This window comes from Oncorhynchus gorbuscha, linkage group LG15, assembly GCF_021184085.1.
Source record: "Oncorhynchus gorbuscha isolate QuinsamMale2020 ecotype Even-year linkage group LG15, OgorEven_v1.0, whole genome shotgun sequence".
NCBI lineage: Eukaryota > Metazoa > Chordata > Actinopteri > Salmoniformes > Salmonidae > Oncorhynchus > Oncorhynchus gorbuscha.
In genome coordinates, this window is record NC_060187.1 from 38,368,400 (window position 1) to 38,390,486 (window position 22,087).

At 45.3% G+C, this 22,087-nt stretch overlaps 1 protein-coding gene across 11 annotated transcripts in view; it reads left to right on the forward strand.

The window, feature by feature from the left end:
- Positions 1–22,087, forward strand: part of celf5a (cugbp, Elav-like family member 5a) — a 279,495-nt gene that overhangs the window by 13,638 nt on the left and 243,770 nt on the right. For all 11 annotated transcript variants that reach the window (XM_046301113.1, XM_046301115.1, XM_046301118.1 and 8 more), the window contains exon 2: positions 16,838–16,920. In XM_046301113.1, coding sequence (XP_046157069.1) covers positions 16,838–16,920 — 83 coding nt within the window. The remainder of the gene's footprint in view (positions 1–16,837; positions 16,921–22,087) is intronic.

Here is a 22,087-nt window from a genome sequence, read left to right on the forward strand (position 1 = left end):
ATTCACAAGGCCGCAGGGCCAGAAGGATAACCAGGACACGTACTCAGAGCATGCACTGACCACCTGACAAGTCTCCTCACTGACATTTTGTAACCTCTCCCTGACCCAGTCTGTAATACCTACATGTTTCAAGCAAACCACCATAGTCCTTGTGCCCAAGAACGCCAAGGTAACCAGTCTAAATGATGACCGCCCCATAGAACTCACATCTGTAGCCATGACATTCTTTGTAAGGCTGGTAATGGCTCACATCAACACCATCATCCCAGAAACCATGGACCCATTCCAATTCGCATACCGCCCTAACAGACCCACAGATGATGCAATCTCTGTTGCACACTACACTGCCTTTTCCCACCTGGACAAAAGGAACACCTACGTGAGAATGCTATTCATTGACAACAGCTCAGTTCAACACCATAGTGCCCTCTAAGCATGGGTGGCAGCGTAGCCTAATGGTTATAGCGTTGGACTAGTAACCAAAAGGTTGCAAGTTCAAATCCCCAAGCTGACAAAGTACAAATCAGTCATTCTGCTCCTGAACAGACAGTTAACCCACTGTTCCTAGGCCATCATTGAAAATAAGAATTTGTTCTTAACTGACTTTCCTTGTTAAATTAAGGTAAAATACATTTTTAAAAAGCTCATCACTAAGCTACAGACCCTGGGACTGAACACCTCCCTCTGCAACTGGATCCTGTGCTTCCTGCCGGGACTGCCCCTGCTGGTGAGGGTAGTCGACAACACATCCTCCACGCTGACCCCCCTGTACACCTTGTTCACTCACAACTGCGTGGGCTCGTACGACTCCAACACCATCATTAGGTTTGTCAAAGACACAACGATAGGGAAGAGGTCAGAGACCTGGCAGTGTTGTGTTGGGACAATAACCTCTCCCTCAACGTGGGCAAGACAAAGGAGCTTATCGTGGACTACAGGAAATGGAGGACTGAACACGCCCCTATTTACATCGACAGGACTGTAGTGGGCTGGGTCGAGAGCTTCAAGTTCCTCGGGTGTCCACATCCCTAAGGACCTGTCATGGTCCAAACAAACCAACACAGTTGTGAAGAGGGCAAGGACAAAGCCTCTTCCCCCTCAGGAGGCTGAAAAGATTTGGCATGGGTCTTCAGATCCTCAAAAGGTTCTACAGCTGCACCATTGAGATCATCTTGACTAGCTGCTTGATATATACGTCCAGGACCTCTATACCAGGTGGTGTCAGAGGAAAGCCCCAAAAGACTCCAGCCTCCCAAGTCATAGACTGTTCTCTGCTACCGCACAGCAAGCGGTACCGGAGCGCCAAGTCTGGTACCAAAAGGCTCCTGAACAGCGTCTACCCCCAAGCTGTTAGACAGCTGAACAGTTACAATGACCCCTTAATTATGGATTTCTTTATCGTCATTTTTTTGGCACTGACTCTTGCACTGGCTCTATGCACACTCACTTAACTCTACCCACTCACTTAACTCTACCCACTCACTTAACTCTACCCACTCACTTAACTCTACCCACTCACTTAACTCTACCCACTCACTTAACTCTACCCACTCACTTAACTCTACCCACTCACTTAACTCTACCCACTCACTTAACTCTACCCACTCACTTAACTCTACCCACTCACTTAACTCTACCCACTCACTTAACTCTACCCACTCACTTAACTCTACCCACTCACTGACACACTACACTGACACACTACACTGACACTGACACTCCAACACACACACATGCATGTTGACGACACACACACACACACACACACACACACACACACACACACACACACACACACACACACACACACACACACACACACACACACACACACACACACACACACACACACACACACACACACACACACACACACACACACACACACACACACACACACACACAGACACACTTTCAGACTGTTTACATACGCTGCTGTTACTCTGTTTATTATATATCCTGATGGCCTAGTCACTTTATCCCTACCCACATGTAAATACTGTATTACTTCAATGACCTCAGCTACCTCGTACACCTGCACATTGACCTGGTACTGGTACTCCTTGTGTATAGTCTCGTTGTTGTTTTTATTGTGTTAGTATTTCCTTTTTTATTCAGAAAATATTTGTCTTACTTTTTAACTAAATGGGAACGGGCTCGTAAGTAAGCATTTCACTGTAAAGTCTACACCTGTGGTATTCAGCATTTCACTGTAAAGTCTACACCTGTGGTATTCAGCATTTCACTGTAAAGTCTACACCTGTGGTATTCAGCATTTCACTGTAAAGTCTACACCTGTGGTATTCAGCATTTCACTGTAAAGTCTACACCTGTGGTATTCAGCATTTCACTGTAAAGTCTACACCTGTGGTATTCAGCATTTCACTGTAAAGTCTACACCTGTGGTATTCAGCATTTCACTGTAAAGTCTACACCTGTGGTATTCAGCATTTCACTGTAAAGTCTACACCTGTGGTATTCAGCATTTCACTGTAAAGTCGACACCTGTGGTATTCAGCATTTCACTGTAAAGTCTACACCTGTGGTATTCAGCATTTCACTGTAAAGTCGACACCTGTGGTATTCGGAGCATGTGAACAATACAGGACAGTTTTTGTGTTTTGCGAACATTTCTTTTGTGATTGTTCCCACAATTTTCTCACCAGACCTTTCCACTAACCTAATGTAGCATTCAGGGAAACTTTAAAGAACAGATTATATTAGTTCTAGGTATGTTCTTGCAACATAAGGCGAATGTTTTAAACAAACATTGTATAATCATCAGCACGGCTGGACAGTTTTTGTGTTACGAGAACATTTGCCGTATCCTAACGAATGTTCTGGGATATTTCCCAGAACCAATTTTGGTTTTCTGGGATGGTACACACAGCCATACAGGCATCCTATTGATAGGCTTTTGACAGATTTTAGATCTCGCACAGGTGGAAAGGTTTGAAGTTATATTGACAACATTACAGAACTTTAATTCCACAGGAGACGGGAGCCATCGCAATTCGATGCATATGCATATATGCAGTCATCATGGTTAGAATGGGCTTTAAGACATATTAAGAGACAAAAAGAGAACCAAAAAAAACCAAAACAACCTGTTCATATTGAGGTTTGGTCTCACCTCACCTATATCTGGACTAAAACCCAAAGCCCAATTGAATGAAAACACCCCTTTTTGATCCAATGATTTATAAGCAAAAACCATGTTGACGTGAATCTGGGCACCGAGTGAAGGTCACCAGACTAATACAATACCCGAGCTCCGTACACAACCCTCCCATGTCTGTAGATATTGTAATACGCAACAGGGTTTCCTCGTAAAAGATGTAGCAGTTCAACTGGCTCTGACAGGAGCAAGCTGTGGGCCTTGACTTCAGGATGAGCTGTAGTCCTGTAGGTCGTTGTCTCTGCTGTAGGCCCGTGTCCGTTGGGCAAACGCTTACCGGTGGCAGAGTGAGTGGGAGGGTGGGGACATTCCTGGCATCTTTGAAGGCTGTTATTCAGTGACCTTTTTATCAACGTGCTTGCTGCTTTCAGAGGGTGCCTACAGCAGAGACATGGGGCACGTCTGGGGGAAAAGATGGACTGTCTTTTGAGAAGTTGCCTGGTAACCCTTGTAGCCACAGCTAACATGCATATGAAATTAATTGGTTTCCATTAACCTTGGTTGTGGGTGATTTCACAGTTGTGGTTTTATCAGCTGTCGTCTGGACTGGAGGTCATCATCAAGGATGTTTGCGCCATTGAGTCTTGGGTTGGGTGACCTTTCCTGTTTGGTTTTGTTGTACACCCCCTATTCACAGTTGACTCCAGCCATTTTAATAATGGGAATTGATGGAAATGATGTAAATATATCACTAGCCACTTTAAACAATGCTACCTTATATAATGTTACTTACCCTACATTATTCATCTCATATGCATATGTATATACTGTACTCTACAACATCGACTGCATCCTTATGTAACACATGTATCACTAGCCACTTTAACTATGCCACTTTGTTTACTTTGTCTACACACTCATCTCATATGTATATACTGTACTCGATACCATCTACTGTATGCTGCTCTGTACCATCACTCATTCATATATCCTTATGTACATGTTCCTTATCCCCTTACACTGTGTATAAGACAGTAGTTTTGGAATTGTTAGTTAGATTACTTGTTGGTTATCACTGCATTGTCGGAACTAGAAGCACAAGCATTTCGCTACACTCGCATTAACATCTGCTAACCATGTGTATGTGACAAATAAAATTTGATTTGATTTGATTTGATTTGATTTGAAGATTTGATGTCAAATCAAGGTTTTGGTCACAGTGCCACAGGGTGATGAAGAAAGCTATTGATTATGCTTCGTAAGTTACACATTCGACTTTGGATCCATGTTTTAACTTCACAGAATGTTTTTGACAATGACTTTGCTGATTTTGAGGTAGCCTTCATGCAAATGTTTTGAAAGAGGTGTAATGTTTGTCATAAATTGTCCTATTTTCATGCATGTTACTTTTATTAGCATGCTGTGCAACTTGAATAGTTTGTCAGTAAGTTAAATTAATAATGCACTTCTCTTATTTATTTACCTATATTTAACCAGGAAATCCCTTTATATTAAAAACTCTATTTCAAGCGAGACCTTGCTAGAGGGGCTTTGAATTAATCAATGCTTTATTGTTTGTTTTGTTTTGCTAAGCATGATAGCAAAGTAAGATGAAAATACATTTCCAAAATATTTTTCCCGCTTCAAAGTTTAAATGATTTAGGTCACCAAAATACATGGAGTAAGAACTAGGGAGACAGTTCAAAATGTTTTAGTCTGCCGACTTCTCTCTTTAAAAGGTGTAGATGGTAGGGTGGTAAAAGTACAGCACCTTCTCACCCATGCTCCACTGGGCTAAGGAGGAGGATAGAGGCCTATCTATTTTGTATGGTGCTGAGCTTAAAGGAGTGCCATCTCCTGCAGAGCAGAGTGTACCGTAGAAAGAGGGGAGAGGAGAAAGGAGGAGAGGAGAGATAAAGGCTGTGAGAATGGCGATGGTTCTGTAAGTAATGCTCTCTGTTCTTTTAAAGGTCCAATGCAGACAACTTTATAGATACAAATGAAGTACCTTACTGTGATTTTAAAAAACAACATTTTAATAAAAAATATATAAATAAACTAACTTCTTAGCAAAGAGCCATTTCTCAACCAAGAATGTCTGGGAGTGGTTGAAGTGGGAGGGGAAAACTGAAAATGTGCTGTTATTAGCAGAGAGGTTTGGAACTCTCTTTTTTATTGGTCCATTAACTAATTTACTCCATGGTGATGTCACCATGGGAGGCCAAAGCTCCCTCCCACAAAACAGGTTGACATTTCAGGCGGCCTTTTCGAAGGGCTCTTACACTAAATCGGCATTATCATAATATTCACAATTTTACAGTATTATTCCAACCTCATAGTTTGGAAATATATATAAAACACAGGTAAATCACGTTTTTGACTGCCCTGGGCCTTTAAAGTTGTGTTTGAGCTTGGCCGGCACTGACTCATTTTAGAAGCTGGGAAAATGAAATAACAACGTTGAGGAGATTTGAATGTAATGTTTTGTGATAATCCCTCTCCATTTTGGAACGCTTCAGGAGAAGTCATGCGATAAAGCCTCTTTGGTACAAGCCAGGGAGAATAATAAGATACCTGTTATTTCTCTTTCTCACAGTGTTGTGCCCTTGGAGAACCCGCTATCCCCCTGTTTTAGTAAAAACAATCAGAGATTAGTCAAGCCATCCCATCTCTTAGAATGGGGCCTTAATGCAGTCGCAGAGACATAATTGTATGTAGGGTGGCCAGTGTCAGCCAGGCAGACATGACAGAGCGGGATGGGAGGGAGCACAGCCACATGTACTGTATGCAGACAGACAGAGAAGTGGACAAGTGACACAAGGGCAGGCACAATAGATGAGTGGAATGATAAAAATGGTTGCTTCTATCCTAAGGTGTTGTGTTGAGCGTGACAGCTGGGTCTATGGAGTAGTCTTCAGACAGGTTTAAAGCTGTATCTATTGTGGAGGGCCTGGGGACCTAAATAAAAGGATTTAAGGTGTAGGTGCAGAGGCCAAGTTTAGCAGATGCATAACATAAAATCACCCCTGAGCTGCTGATTCAAGACAAACCCACCAGTAATAGCAGACATGTTACTGCTCATCATACTGCTATTACTACTTATACTATTGCTTAGTGTTGCACGGTATTCCGAAACATCGGTTCTTTTTCGATACTAGAACATGAAAACAGGTGGGTGCTAGAATTTGTGTTAAGTTTCGGTAATTCTGTCAAATGTGTCTCACGGATCAAGTCTGTCTATCAGCACAGCCAATTTCCCAAACGGAGCCACTGTGCCTGCTCCCCATACTCATTGCTAGCCTGCGCTGGGAGTCTGGACTGCATCATGTTTAGCTCCCCACTCATGCTGCACAGAAGTTCACAAACTTGAATAATGTGACACGCCATTTTTAATGTTGAAACTGTGAATTACTGTTTGCAAAACAATGTCCATACAGGCTAGAATATCTTTACAATGCAAGAAGATACCGGTATCTTCTATCTTTGTAGGCTGACTTTCCTTGCTAGTTTACAGCTGAAACGAACATCAATTCACTACCCTAGTACTTTGTGATAATATGCAAACCGTAACGCAAAATATGCTGATTTCAAAGCTGATTGCCACCAAAAACTTTATCCATTGACATAAAGAGATTCTCTGTTAGTCTTGTATACTTTTTAGCCAGTAGTTCTGAAAGTAGCAGTCACCAGCCAAAAGTGGTCCCCAAAAATCGCTAAGTCACTTATGTGCAGATAGGTGCACCATGTAATTTCTCGCTCTCTCTCGCTGCTGTGTCCACTAAGCCGTTGGGCCCGCCCTGCAATCTCATTAAATAATGCTGGGCAGGCCTTTTGCTAGCTGTCACTCAAATGCGACAGGCTGAAGCTCATTGGCTAGAACTCAAATTGCTAGGGTGCTGTCCCACTTGGAGGGAAATGTAGGGTAAAATGGCATGGCTCAGCTTCAAGAAAACAGTCACTTTCAAACTTGGGATTTTGTGTTTAATTGAGGTAAAAGGGTAATTCTGCTCATAGATTATGCATGTATGGACTACACATCAAGCCCAAGGCGGATACGTTCTTAGTTGCCAAAGGTACTGGAGCATGTCTACCCCAAGTCTCTCCCTCAGCCAAAGATTTATTGCCTCAGCGAACTGAGAGCTCCAACAGGCCGCACCCCTCTTGGCTCTGAATGATGTCATTACTGGTTAAAGAGACAGCGCACTCTTTTATAAAAGAAGCGACTTTTATGCAAATGTTGTTGATCGGTACAATAAAATAAGTGCCACATTGAAGGGAACGAGATTGTTTTGTCTTCTGTAGTCCCATGAAATCAGCCAAAACAAGCCCAATGACTCAATGCATGCCTCCTACTGAATATGCATTCACCTGTATTGTGATTGGGCTAGGGTACATTTTGATTTATCCAGTTTATCAACTTGAGATTTACCATTCAAGTAAATTATTACCATTATGTTGTTATGTACAGTAGTTAGTTTGGTAAAAACAAAGTCAAATGAATTCTTTGATTGGTTAATAACATTTCCTGGTTGCTAATTTCAGTTTGTATGACAAAACAAGCAATGCATAGTGTATTAAATCATTGTACCATCTAAACCACTGTGAAATATATTTTCAATAACCAAAAATATAGTATTTTTAGCTGTTTGAAGCTGGTGTACAAAACCAGATGTAAAAGACGGGAAGCATAGAAATAGAACACCGATTTATCGCTTCTTAGACTTGCTTTCAATGAGTGATAGATCTATAACGCACATTTCTATGTGAATATGGTCAGGTGGCCCAAAAAGTGATATATTGCTGCTTTAATGCATAGCATACTGTACATGGCTGGCGCTGAAAAATTCTGACACTTAAAATGTAACGATATTGCACTCAAAAGATGCCCAATGATTGAAGACAGCAGGAGCTGAGTTTCTGTCTGGATCAAGTGCCATTCTGTGACTTTGCCTAATATGTGCTCTGTTTTTACCTACTACTAGTCCTAGAGGCTGTTAGTACTATTTATACTACTCCTAATATAAATATTCTACCATGGCTATAACTGGTTATACTGCTACTGCTGCTACTACTACTACCACTACTTCCACTACACTGCCTATTTACCACGTATGTAAAGGTAATATATTTCTGTAATACTGCTATTACGAACATATGTCCCGAATAACTAATTACAAATCAACAGTGAAACAATGAAAACACCCATTATGATGGAAAACGTCTGAATATATTGGGCCCGTGAGGGACGTGTGGAGATGCTCGCTGTTCAGCATGATTATAAATAGAAATCTGTGGTATTTCCGAAAATAGGTTAAGCTGCCATCGCTGTGCTGCTGGCATGACATCACTGATTGCCTGCCAGCCTCCCCCTAAAGACTGCTCCCATACTGGGGAGAGGGAGGGGAGATGGAGGGAGGTGAGGGAGGGAGAAAAGCAGCTGTAGCCCACTGTGGGGGGTTCTCTATTCCTCACCCCAGCTTTGTTCTCACTTCCTCATCTCTCCATCCTATGGAGGAGTGGTAACGCTCTAATCGCTCCACTGCCAGATAGAGAGGTCTTCTGGAACAGCATGTTGCCAATGGCTTGGTGCTACAGTATAGTGTATTGGAGATGCCTCACATGAATGTTGGAATTAGGGTAACAGAAGGTGCAGATGTACAGTATGTACAGTAAAGTGGCTTCATGCCACGTAGGAATAATAATTGGTTTTAAAGGGCTTAGATTCATTAAGGACCCATGACTTTTGTCACTGCAATTCTGGTGATGTACATCTTATAGTAATTTACAAATTGGCAGCTTTCCCATCTATGACTACTCATAGTGATAACGGCGCCTTAATCATTCAAAAAAGACTAGATTAATAACAGATGATTTATCCTATCTACAGTGTATTGGCAGCTTTTTGGCTCCACAACCTTGAGAGTTTATAGCTCTTTAACTGACGAGCTAAGAAGGTTCTCTCTCTTTCACCGTGCCAGTGGTCGGCTTTAAAGGACGAGACATTTTTGGAAGCGTAACGCTGGCCACCGCCGTTACCAGGAAATACATCAATACAATTAACACGGTGGCACCTGCTCATTTGCAAGACCACCTGTGTTAATGAGTATTATCATTCCAGCCCAGTAGTCAGAGGAAGAAAATGCTCAGGGAGAGAGGAAAAAAATCTGTAATATTTGGCATGTTGCACGTAATTTAAAAATCTGTGTGTATATGAGGAATTTGCTTTGTGCCTCAAAGCACATAATCGCTAGTCGAAAAGACAGGAGCGTGCAGCAAGGTTTACTCGTTAGTCTATTTAGTAAGGAATCTGGAAAGGTGCAATTAATGTTTTCTCCAAATGCCGCATGAATGGGCGCTGGGAAATGAAGTGCAGTGTAGTGGGCGAAGAGAGGGGGACGTCTTTCTTCTCATCCCTCTCTTTATCGCCAGCCTTGGAGCTTTGAAGCTTCATCTTTAAAGACACCTTTCCCAATTTGTCAAATCAAAGGACCTCGAAAGCGGATCTGTCTCTCAGACCAAGTCAGTTTGGAACTGCCTATCTTTGACTAATGTGAATTTACTCTGATCAATTAATCTGACTCGAGGTTCAAATCGCACTGCTTTTTGAAAACAAGACAGTAATAGTGTGGGTATCACATCAAAAATGCCAATGTGGCTAACTAATATATATTTCCCTTTTTGTTTCTATCCTATAGTATTTTTCAGGCGTAGTATTGCCTATGCAGTGTTTATGGTCAGGGCATGTTCATGTTTTTCCCAGGGCCTGTTATAGAATATGAAGAGGAAGAGATGCAGTTTTCTGACCTTGATGGGGCTCACAGAAAACTTCTTATTGATTCCCCTGTAAATCCCTTAGCTGTGGGCTAAGGGGGGACTTGGCAGGTAAACTCCCATTGCCCTCCATCTGATGAGGAGTCTAAGCCATGTTCCTCTCTCAGTCAGTCCACCCACGCCTGACGTGGCCTGTGAACGGACACAGTATTTACTGCACCGTGAAACCCCATCCATTAATGGTGTCAATTAGCTTCTTCATCAGGGATGCAGGCCACTGGATGTATTTATAATGCTGGCCTGGCACAGGCTTAAAGCAGGCTGAGATCATGCATTTAGTCAGTCCACACAGGAAAGCTACATCCACTGTGGGTGCCAAGTTCCCACCACAGTATTGGCCCTATAGGACGTTACAGTAGTATTGTTTTTAAGTCACTGCCCAAGAGAACCTTCAACCTTACAACCCAAATACTGAATTACCTACTGTGGATCCTCAACACGGGGGCCCCACAAGGGTGCGTTCTGAGCCCTCTCCTGTACTCCCTGTTCACCCACGACTGCGTGGCCACGCACGCCTCCAACTCAATCATCAAGTTTGCGGACGACACAACAGTGGTAGGCTTGATTACCAACAACGACGAGACGGCCTACAGGGAGGAGGTGAGGGCCCTTGGAGTGTGGTGTCAGGAAAATAACCTCACACTCAACGTCAACAAAACTAAGGAGATGATTGTGGACTTCAGGAAACAGCAGAGGGAACACCCCCCTATCCACATCGATGGAACAGTAGTGGAGAGGGTAGCTAGTTTTAAGTTCCTCGGCATACACATCACAGACAAACTGAATTGGTCCACTCACACTGACAGCGTCGTGAAGAAGGCGCAGCAGCGCCTATTCAACCTCAGGAGGCTGAAGAAATTCGGCTTGTCACCAAAAGCACTCACAAACTTCTACAGATGCACAATCGAGAGCATCCTGGCGGGCTGTATCACCGCCTGGTACGGCAACTGCTCCGCCCTCAACCATAAGGCTCTCCAGAGGGTAGTGAGGACTGCACAACGCATCACCGGGGCAAACTACCTGCCCTCCAGGACACCTACACCACCCGTTGTTACAGGAAGGCCATAAAGATCATCAAGGACATCAACCACCCGAACCACTGCCTGTTCACCCCGCTATCATCCAGAAGGCGAGGTCAGTACAGGTGCATCAAAGCTGGGACCGAGAGACTGAAAAACAGCTTCTATCTCAAGGCCATCAGACTGTTAAATAGCCACCACTAACATTGAGTGGCTGCTGCTCCTGCCAACACACTGTCATTGACACTGACCCAACTCCAGCCATTTTAATAATGGGAATTGATGGGAAATGATGTAAATATATCACTAGCCACTTTAAACAATGCTACCTTATATAATGTTACTTACCCTACATTATTCATCTCATATACATATGTATATACTGTACTCTACAACATCGACTGCATCCTTATGTAACACATGTATCACTAGCCACTTTAACTATGCCACTTTGTTTACTTTGTCTACACACTCATCTCATATGTATATACTGTACTCGATACCATCTACTGTATGCTGCTCTGTACCATCACTCATTCATATATCCTTATGTACATGTTCCTTATCCCCTTACACTGTGTATAAGACTGTAGTTTTGGAATTGTTAGTTAGATTACTTGTTGGTTATCACTGCATTGTCGGAACTAGAAGCACAAGCATTTCGCTACACTCGCATTAACATCTGCTAACCATGTGTATGTGACAAATAAAATTTGATTTGATTTTGATTTGATTTATGCGTCAATTTGTCAAGGCCTATTTTCTCAGCCCATTTTTCCCCCCCAACGGATTTGTACTCTATTGATTCCTCTTTCAGAAGAAATGATTCAGTTTTACGGTGTTCCTCATCCTCATTATGCACGCCGCCACCCAGCCGAGAGGCCGAGACCCTTACTGTACACACCAGCCAGGTCAGCCGTGATACACGTCCGCATTCAACGTCCATCCATGTCTGAGGACGTCGGGAGATGGAATGGAGACCATAGTGAGCGCTGCTGCCTTCAAGTCGTTTTCAGTTTTACTAGGGCGTTGTGGACGGGGATGAAGGATGGGCGTAAGCATCCGCCACTGATTCCAAAGGTTGCAAGTTCGAATCGAGCGAGGTTTTATGGCTATCCCAAACCGTAACGCTTACCGTAACCATTTGGAGTCCATGCCTAACCTGAGTTAATACCTAAACTTAAACCTTTTGCAACAACTTTGAAATATGACATTCGAGAAACATGGATGAATGGTCTAATTTTGACATGAGACTGTGAGAGCTAGTTGGTACAAACACGAGTCCTCTACTGTACGCACACAACTGTGTTGGTCCACACAGACCTGGAGTGTGTCCTTCAGGATGTATCTCCTGCTCAGGGGCCGTAGTGTATGATGATTGAGCACAGCAACAAATCAATGGCCTGGGTCCCCTTCCCCAGGGGTTACAGAAGCTACCAGGATCCGTTACCAGAGTTGACACCAGGCCCTCTTACATTTGAGTAATTTAGCAGGCACTCTTATCCAGAGGGACTTACTGCAGCCGGCACATTGTCTGATTTCTCACCTCGTCGGCTCGGGGATTCGAACCAGCAACCTTTCGGCTACAGGCCCAATGCTCTTAACTGCTAGGATACCTTCTGCTCCCTGACTAGCGTAAAGGATCTCAACAGTCTTGAGTGTTCTTCCGCTCCTTGTTTCACCCCACCTTCATTTGTAGTGACATGAGGATGCAGGTGAAAGCAATATGTTGCCTGCCAAATTGGACTTTTCCTTCACCTATCGAGGTCTTTCATATTAGAGCAGATGGAAGATAAAGAGACAAGGAGAGGAAGTGTCTTGAGACTATTGAAATTACAGTACAGGAGGGTGCAGTGCTGGCGGATGGAGGCCTAGCCGCATGCGGCTCCCTTTAACGTGCCTGACTTAATTAAGGTTTACAGGTTACGCTAGAGTACTGCTTATATTACAGCACTCATTACAAGGTAATTAGGCTGGGGCAGGGAAAATATTGTTGTCGGAACAATGAGTGAAAGCTCTTTGGAAAGTACCCCCACCTTTTCCCTTTGTTCTCCTCGAGCAGTGGCTTGGTGGTTGGCTGTGTGCGTGCAGATCTGGGATCAGGGATTTGGGGGGTGAGGGAGGGATTAGAGCAGTAAGGACTGCTCTGAGACTAGCCCTGATTACCCCTCATAGTCAATCTACGCCACAGAGCTCCGCCTGCCACTGATTCAGGTAATAATCACATTGTATCAGTGCTGATGATGTGCACTTTGGGCTCCGGCCCCTCAGAAAGCCCTTCCAGCAGTAAATGAAGTAAGCAAGTAATCTACCCTCGGCGATGACATTTCCCACAGAGTGCAAATGAAGTGTGAGGGAGCGGGCAGACAGCGACCAAAGGCCTGAGCCAGGGCTGGCTCTGTTTCTGCTATCTTCACACTTTTGGTGGAGTAAATGCCAAGGAGAGGGGAAGTTCACACCTTTTCATTACACTGGGGCAGGGTCCTCTGGGGCACAGAGAGGGAATAGAAAGATGGAGTGAGAGACGCTGTGGTACATTGGGCTGTGTGTGTGTGTGCGTTGGTGTGTGTGTGTGTGTGTGTGTGTGTGTGTGTGTGTGTGTGTGTGTGTGTGTGTGTGTGTCTGTGTGTGACAGTAGGGACTGAATGTAGTAGGCTCTTAGAATAAGTGCTGATTCTGGAAGAGTAGGAGGAAAGTAAGAGGAGGGGGGGACGGTGATGGGTTTATCAGTAGGACCTCTACACTTAGCAGGAATTACCTACACTTCACAGATTAGGGCCAAAGGTGCTGGATCAGACACACGTTCCCTTTTGCACTAGTAATGGAGGGCCTCGTCGGCAGGAAATAACCCTGCAAATGGCTACTGTCAGAGAGTGGTGGGGAGGAGAGGAGGGAAGAGGAGAAGAGGGGAGAGGAGAGGAGAGGAGAGGAGAGGAGAGGGAGAGGGGAGGGGAGAGGAGAGGAGAGGGGAGGGGGGGAGGGAGAGGAGAGGGGAGGGGAGGGGAGGGGAGGGGAGGGGAGGGGAGGGGAGGGGAGGGGAGGGGAGAGAGAGAGGACAGAAGAGGAGAGGAGAGGAGAAGAGAAGAGAAGAGGAGGGGAGGGGAGGGGAGAGGATAGGATAGGAGGGGGAGGGGAGGGGGGGGAGGGGAGGGGAGGGGAGGGGAGGGGAGGGGAGGGGAGGGGAGGGGGAGGGGAGGGGAGGGGAGAGGGAGGGGAAGTCTCTTTAATTACAAACCATCTCAACACAGTAGAGCTGGGGAGAGAAAGACAGTCACCCCAATGCCCCCATATGTCCCTCTATTCTGATCAGCATTGCAGCCTCTCTGCAGCCTCTCTGTAGCCTCTCTGTAGCCTCTCTGTAGCCTCTCTGTAGCCTCTCTGTAGCCTCTCTGTAGCTACCTCAGCTGATTTAGTGGAGCCACACGTCAGACAGAAGTATATAGGAGCAGATGAGGAGGAGGAGTAAGAGGAAGAGGAGATTCTCCACTGGAAATCAACGTGTGAGATAAGGGCTGTTTTAGATTGGTATCAAATGATGCCTCGGTAGGATCATATTTTCCACATTGTGCCTTCCCTTCGCTGCGTCAGCAACACCACCAGCCTCTCTCTCTGGGTCACATCGCTGTTTGTCGCGTTTCAAACCATTTCATCAGGCTCCGACGTCCGCACTTGGTATGCAATGCAACGTGGCTATTTGTACATGTTTGGATTCCAATTAGGAAGTTGTTCGAGCTTTCGCCCGTGGCCAGAGGATTCTTATTAAGCCTTACATTAAAGAACATAGAAGCACATTTAAATGGAGTTCATGTTCCCCTTTGTTTGTTGGCATTATGGTTGTTATTAATTTATTCTCAATGCCGTATGTGTTACACATTAACGAATAAATCCAATTTGGGCAGTGTTTGTGATTGTAATATGCAAACGAGGCCCTGCTCAGTGAGAGATAGGGATGGCACTTGTCAAATAAACCAACAACACAATTCCTACAGAATAACAACAGCAACACGGCCCCATTTAGTACCATGGTCTCCTCAGTGAGACAGAGGTGATGTGATGTGGGGAAGAAAGCGTCATGATAGAGGGATCTGCTTGGTAGCCATTGGAAATCATTCGGTTAGGGCCGGTGGGGACCAGGGGTGGGGTGTGAAGAGAGATGCACCATGACTCCAGGCAGTCAGCCACTTAAGACTGAGGTAGTCACCTCTGACAGACTCCATCACTGTCCATCCATAACATATGTACAGGGAGAGCAGGGACTAGCAGGCCTGCTGTGCTGCGAGACGGTTAGGCTGTATAGGGCCGTAGGGCATAGGGATGTAACACGGCCTGGCCAATCAATGGATCAATGCCTGACAAAGCACCCCCCTCTTTTTGGGTAGCACTGTAGCAAAGGTTACTATAAAGCACTGACCTGGCTCTGAGAAAAGAATAGCTGGGGGATGCTGGGGTCATTGAAAGTCTGTTTCTTTGCTCAAGGGAAAAGATAGATGCATAACCAAGCAATACAGCGAGATGTTGAATGAGGTGGTGAATTTATGGACGGATGAAGGTGATGCCACATCGGGAATGATAGGAATATTTTCTCTTTAAAGACACCATCATCACCACCCACTGAATATATTTTTCCCGGTTGAAATATGATCCGAAATGTGATGGTTTCTAGTAAACTCTCTAAAATGGCAGAAATATGATCGTGTGTGTTAACGCACATGAACAACACTACCAAATGTATTTATCCAGACATGAACTTCATTAATATAACACTACCAAATGTATTTATTCAGACAGTCAGGGGTAAATTATTGCATCAATAGCTCTCCGGGGTCTCTCTCTCTTTCTCTTTAATCTCTCTCTCTCTCTCTCTCTCTCTCTCTCTCTCTCTCTCTCTCTCTCTCTCTCTCTCTCTCTCTCTCTCTCTCTCTCTCTCTCTCTCTCTCTCTCTCTCTCTCTCTCTCTCCTCATTCACCTCATTTCTCTGGGCTTTCTGCCAGCAGGAGGAGCTCTTTATTTGGCAGACAGTGGGCGAGAGTGACAGTGTGTGTGTATGTGTGGTAGTCACCTGGTGTTCTTGTGGCTGGGCATTTGTTCTGTGCTCAGGGAGCCCTGAGGCCTGAAGCGCTGCCCTCCTCCCCCCTCCCCCTCCATCCCTCCCACCGTCTGCACAGTGTTCGAGTCCTCCCATCCCTCCCTCTTTCCCCCTCTCTGTCCTGCGGCCCTGCTCCCTCTCGCTGTCTCTGCTGCTGTCAGAAGGGTTCAGTGTTGTGCATCACGGCAGCATGGTAGGCGCTTTGGACAGGGAGAGGCTGATCTATGGTACTGGGGTTGGGATAGAGAGATATAGATAGAGAGGGAGAAAGAAGAGAGAGAGAAAAACAAGAGAAAGTGAGGCACAGAGAGAGAGAGAGAGAGAGAGAGAGAGAGAGGAGGGAGAGAGAAAGAGAGAGCATTCAGCCCGAAGGCCAACTGAAGACAGGAAGAAACTCGAATGTATGTCTGCATTGACACTGTCTGCAGGGAGGGATTGTTCCCCAGGAGCAGCTCTTGCTGCCTCATTGTGAGGGACACATCCCCTTTCCAGGGTGCTGTTTTTCATGACTGACAAGGGCCTGAGACTAAGCGAGGTTGATGGGGACCCAATGTTGTGGGTGGAGGGGATTCGATTGAACACAGTTGTTGCCGAGTGTTGTTGTGCCCAGTAACTGACCTAGGGTTGATATCTATTGTCAGTCTCCTCTTGTTCTGTGACTGAGTTAGTGTTGCCACTCCGTGGTTAGTGTCCTTTCTTTTCATCAGTGTTCAGTCCCCAGTGTTCAGTCCCCAGGGTTCAGATAGACTTGTGTTAATATCTCCCCCTTTTTCTGTTTTTCAGGCTGTGCATTCCTCACCTACTGCGCCCGCGAGTCGGCCATCAAAGCCCAGAACGCCCTCCATGAACAGAAAACACTGCCAGGGGTAAGTCTCTACCCACTTCACCACCATGCCATCTGAACACAGAAAACACTGCCAGCTGTAAGTCTCTACCACTTCACCACCATGCCATCTGAACACAGAAAACACTGCCAGCTGTAAGTCTCTACCCACTTCACCACCATGCCATCTGAACACAGAAAACACTGCCAGCTGTAAGTCTCTACCCACTTCACCACCATGCCATCTGAACACAGAAAACACTGCCAGGGGTAAGTCTCTACCCACTTCACCACCATGCCATCTGAACACAGAAAACACTGCCAGGGGTAAGTCTCTACCCACTTCACCACCATGCCATCTGAACACAGAAAACACTGCCAGCTGTAAGTCTCTACCCACTTCACCACCATGCCATCTGAACACAGAAAACACTGCCAGGGGTAAGTCTCTACCCACTTCACCACCATGCCATCTGAACACAGAAAACACTGCCAGCTGTAAGTCTCTACCCACTTCACCACCATGCCATCTGAACACAGAAAACACTGCCAGGGGTAAGTCTCTACCCACTTCACCACCATGTCATCTGAACACAGAAAACACTGCCAGGGGTAAGTCTCTACCCACTTCACCACCATGCCATCTGAACACAGAAAACAGCACCACCCACCACCTAACAGCCTACTCCAACCTGCTTCAGCCCCAGAGATAAAAATACATTTAAAAAATACTTTGGAAAATGATTCAATCAATAATCCAGGCTTTTAAGGGCCGGTTTGAACTGTTTAATGTGTCTGTTCTCCGGGGAATATAGCCAGCATTGATCAGATGCACTCCACTCGCACTTTCTGAGGCAATGCCATCAAATGTCAATTCATTTGTTCTTTGCATTTGCTCAAATTGGTCTCTTTACAAAAGGCTTAGTGAGTCATTGTTGTTTACTTAGACGAAGGGGAAAACAGAAATGATATGCACGAGGGATGAAAGGGACAATTTGAAAATAGGAAAGGGCACTGTGTGTGAGTGTGAGGTAGGATTACTGCCTTTATAAACAAAATGTGTGCATATCTGTGCACGGTATGCGTGCGTGTTTATGCACAGTATCTGTGTGTGTAGTGTAGTGTGTGCATCTCTGTGTTTGTACACAGTGTGTGTGTGTGTGTGTGTGTGTGTGTGTGTGTGTTTGTGTGTGTGTGTGTGTGTGTGTGTGTGTGTGTGTGTGTGTGTGTGTGTGTGTGTGTGTGTGTGTGTGTGTGTGTGTGTGTGTGTTTGAGTAGTCCTCTTACCATTTCCCCCACTATGGCAGATAGCAAGTGACAAGGACACCGTCAGCGTCAGGAGTAGAGCCGGGTCTGCCAGACGGACAGCATGGCTCAACGTTACCGGGTCAGAAGAACATCACAGATAGACAGACCGACCTCCATCTCTGTGGAATAATACAAGAAGGAGCCTAGCCAAAGGGCACATGTTTCACATTAAACATGCAAATACTAACACTGCAAACTTTGAACATTTCTGGCGCTTTTCTCGAAAAACAAGTTGTTTCTTTTATCCTTCAAATTTGCCCAGCTCCAGCCTGGAGGGCTTTTTTTCTTCTTAAAGAGCATTAAAAAAAATGGATAAAAAAAGAAGTTGTTCTTTGAGAGAACGCCACGGGATGCGTTCACGGTAGGCTATAACTGTGTTTAGCAGTGCGTTAAAGAGAGGGGGATTATTTGACAAGTTACGGTACACAGGCACAAACACATGCATAAAATGCTAATCAAGCACTTATATTGGGGCATCCAACAAAACAATGTCATCCAACAAACTATGCTACCCCATGCAATCCCCAGAAAGAGAATGTGTTCTCACGTCGCATGAGCCTGGTGGGGTCCATCCCCACTAATATCCTACACTGTACTGTAGGATGGTACTTTTCCAGAAATCCAACCCTTCAACTGCCCGACCTGGAGTTGTAATCCCACCGAGTATCACTTCTACTCATGGTGAATACACAGAGGGTAGCATGGGGGTGCCTACCCCTCTCCCCACTGTGCTGTGAAACAGCTACCCGTTCTCCTGCTCTAGCCCCGTGGAGACCCCCTGCCGCCTCTCTTCCTGTGACATAACATGTCACCCAAATAGAACAGGCAGACATTGCCGTGTGTCAGACCCCACCGAGACACACATACGCAGGTGCATGCCCCCCCCCCCCCCCCCAACAGAGCGCGAGATTCCCCTGTGGAAAAAGAGAATCAGATGGGTGGTCGGAGGTATAGCTACACCAGCTATGCTCAACAGTGTTTCTGTACTGCCTCCGGTAGTCACGACAACGTAGAAACACGGGCCTGCGGGAACAACACAGACACTATCACAGCTCCAGCCACTGTACCAGTACTGGGAACACACTGCTACCATCAATCCTTCAGAGACGTGCTCCATCTAGTGTACTCAGAAGAGAGAGGAACCGATAGTAGCATGTCTGTTTTCATGTTCTGGAAATGGAGACAGGGCCATGGACAGAAATAGAGCGAGAGATAGAGAGAGGGGATGATAAAGGGATAGATGAGTGAGACAACATGTGTAGTAGATATGTTGTAGTGTAGCAGGCTGGCTGTGCTCAGTGCACTGTGGATTGTGTGTTCTGTGGGCTGGAAAAGCTTCTCTCTGCTCTGCGGCCTCTCTCCAGTCAGCCATCAAGTCAAACAGCCAGCCAGCCATCCAGTTCCCCCTTCCCCCGTTGCTCTGTGCTGATGGTAAGTAGATATGCCAGTTTGTTTGTTTGAGAAATACTGCTTGATATGCAGTTTGCCAGGGGCTATGGTGTAATTAATGTAAACTAGGATTCCCCAGGAGAGGAGTTATGAGTTATTAACGATTGCATTTTGTCATTAACTCCTTCACCGCTGGCTGTCCCCCCACTTAAAGATGTGTGATGTGATTGCCATCTGATCGATGTGAAACCCAATCAATATAGACAGTATATTTAAGCAATAAGGCATGAGGGGGTGTGGTATATTGCCAATACATAACAGTTAAGGGCTGTTCTTATGCACGACACCACCATTTCCCTCTTGCCTCCCTGCACACATTCCCTCATAATGCTACCTGGCCTTTCATGGACTCATCAGTAATTGCTCACCACAATATTCTGAGGGCTATTGTCCGAGTCCCCAGGAAAACATTTGCTGCAGAAATGAATAGCATGCACTGATGGCTGTGTACTGAGCTGGAATGTATATCTATGCGGTTCAGAGAGAGAGAGAGAGAGAGAGAGAGAGAGAGAGAGAGAGAGAGAGAGAGAGAGAGAGAGAGAGAGAGAGAGAGAGAGAGAGAGAGAGAGAGAGAGAGAGAGAGAGAGAGAGAGAGAGAGAGAGAGAGAGAGAGAGAGAGAGAGAGAGAGAGAGAGAGAGAGAGAGAGAGAGAGAGAGAGAGAGAGAGAGAGAGAGAGAGAGAGAGAGAGAGAGAGAGAGAGAGAGAGAGAGAGAGAGAGAGAGAGAGAGATTAAAGAGAGAGAGAGAGAGAGAGAGAGACCCAGGAGGGGAGTATGTGTGGCTACAGAGTGGGACAGGTTCTGACAGCTGTCCAGGTGCATACAGTACACTGCCATCATGTCAGGGCCCTCTGTGGATACAGAGAGTGGGGTGTTGTGAAAAACATGTGCACATGGCAGCTTGTCGTGATCACACAGCGCTCACATCACTGATCTGTATGTGTGTTATTGTGTACTGTACACAGTACTGTATATGTTTGTGTGCAAGTGTGGTGGTGTGGCTGTGTGTGTGCCTGTGTGTGTGCCTGTGTGTGGGCTCCCGAGTGGCGCAGCGGTCTAAGGCGCTGCATCTCAATGCAAGAGGTTTCACTACAGACCCTGGTTTGATCCCGGGCTGTATCTCAACCGGCCGTGATCAGGAGTTAGATAGGGCGGAACACAATTGGCCCAGCGCTGTGCAGGTTAGGGGAAGGTTTGGCCGGGGTAAGCCTTCATTGTAAAATAAGAATTTGTTCTTAACTGACTTGCCTAGTTAAGTAAAGGTTACATTAAATAAAAGTATGTGCCTGTGTTATGGGGCAGACAAGCAATCACAATGTCAGCTAGTTTGGTGTTAATGCCACTAAATAAAAGCATGGGTCTACAAAGGCTTTTTTCTCTAAGGTTTTTTTAGATGGCTTGATGAACACTGCCTAGTGTTTCTGAGACAGTTGGTCTCTGTTGGACTCAGTCCACCAGAGATTGACTTCACACACTCCACACACCAGCTCAGCATCATAGCAAATCCCACATCCTTCACCAATCCCTCCTCTCAAATCCAACTGATCCAAGAAAAATAATCTTAATCTCTTAGCCGTATACCTATCAGTGTCCTTACCCCCTCTTTTGGACATGCGACCATGATGAAAACCAGTGATTGTCTATGTCAGTTGGCTGCTGGTGTATGTGGACAGCATGCATTTCCTTGTGGTATTAGTGCTGTTAGACCTGGGGTGACTGTAAGAGGATGGCAGTGATTCAGGATCCAGCTTTATGGAAAAAGAATCCGCATTAAACTCCAAATGAGACCAGGAAGAAGATTATGCTGTGCCACATACAGGGCATTCGGAAAGTATTCAGGCACCTTGAATTTTTCCCCCAAAATGTATCCAATTGTTTTTTTTCCCTCATCAATTCACACACAATAACCCACAATGACAAAGCAAAAACAGTAAATATATATATATTTTAGCAAATCAGTCAAACGTTTGAACACACCTACTCATTCCAAGGTTTTTCTTTATTTGTGCTATTTTTTACATTAATAGAATAATAGTGAAGACATCAAAACTATGAAATAACACATATGGAATCATGTAGTAACCAAAAAAGTGTATATTTATATTTGATATTTGAGATTCTTCAAAGTAGCCACCGTGATGACAGCTTGACACACTCTTGGCATTCTCTCAACCAGCTTCATGAGGAATGCTTTATCAACAGTCTTGAAGTAGTTCCCACATACGCTGAGCTCTTGTTGGCTGCTTTTCCGTCACTCTGAGAAGAACCATCGGGTTCTTGGTCACCTCCCTGACCAAGGACCCCGAATGCTCAGTTTGGCCTGGGCGGCCAGCTCTAGGAAAAGTATTGGTGGTTCCAAACTTCTTTGGAGGTCACTGTGTTCTTGGGGACCTTCAATGCTGCAGACATTTTTTGGTACCCTTCCCCAGATCTGTGCCTCGACACAATCCTGTC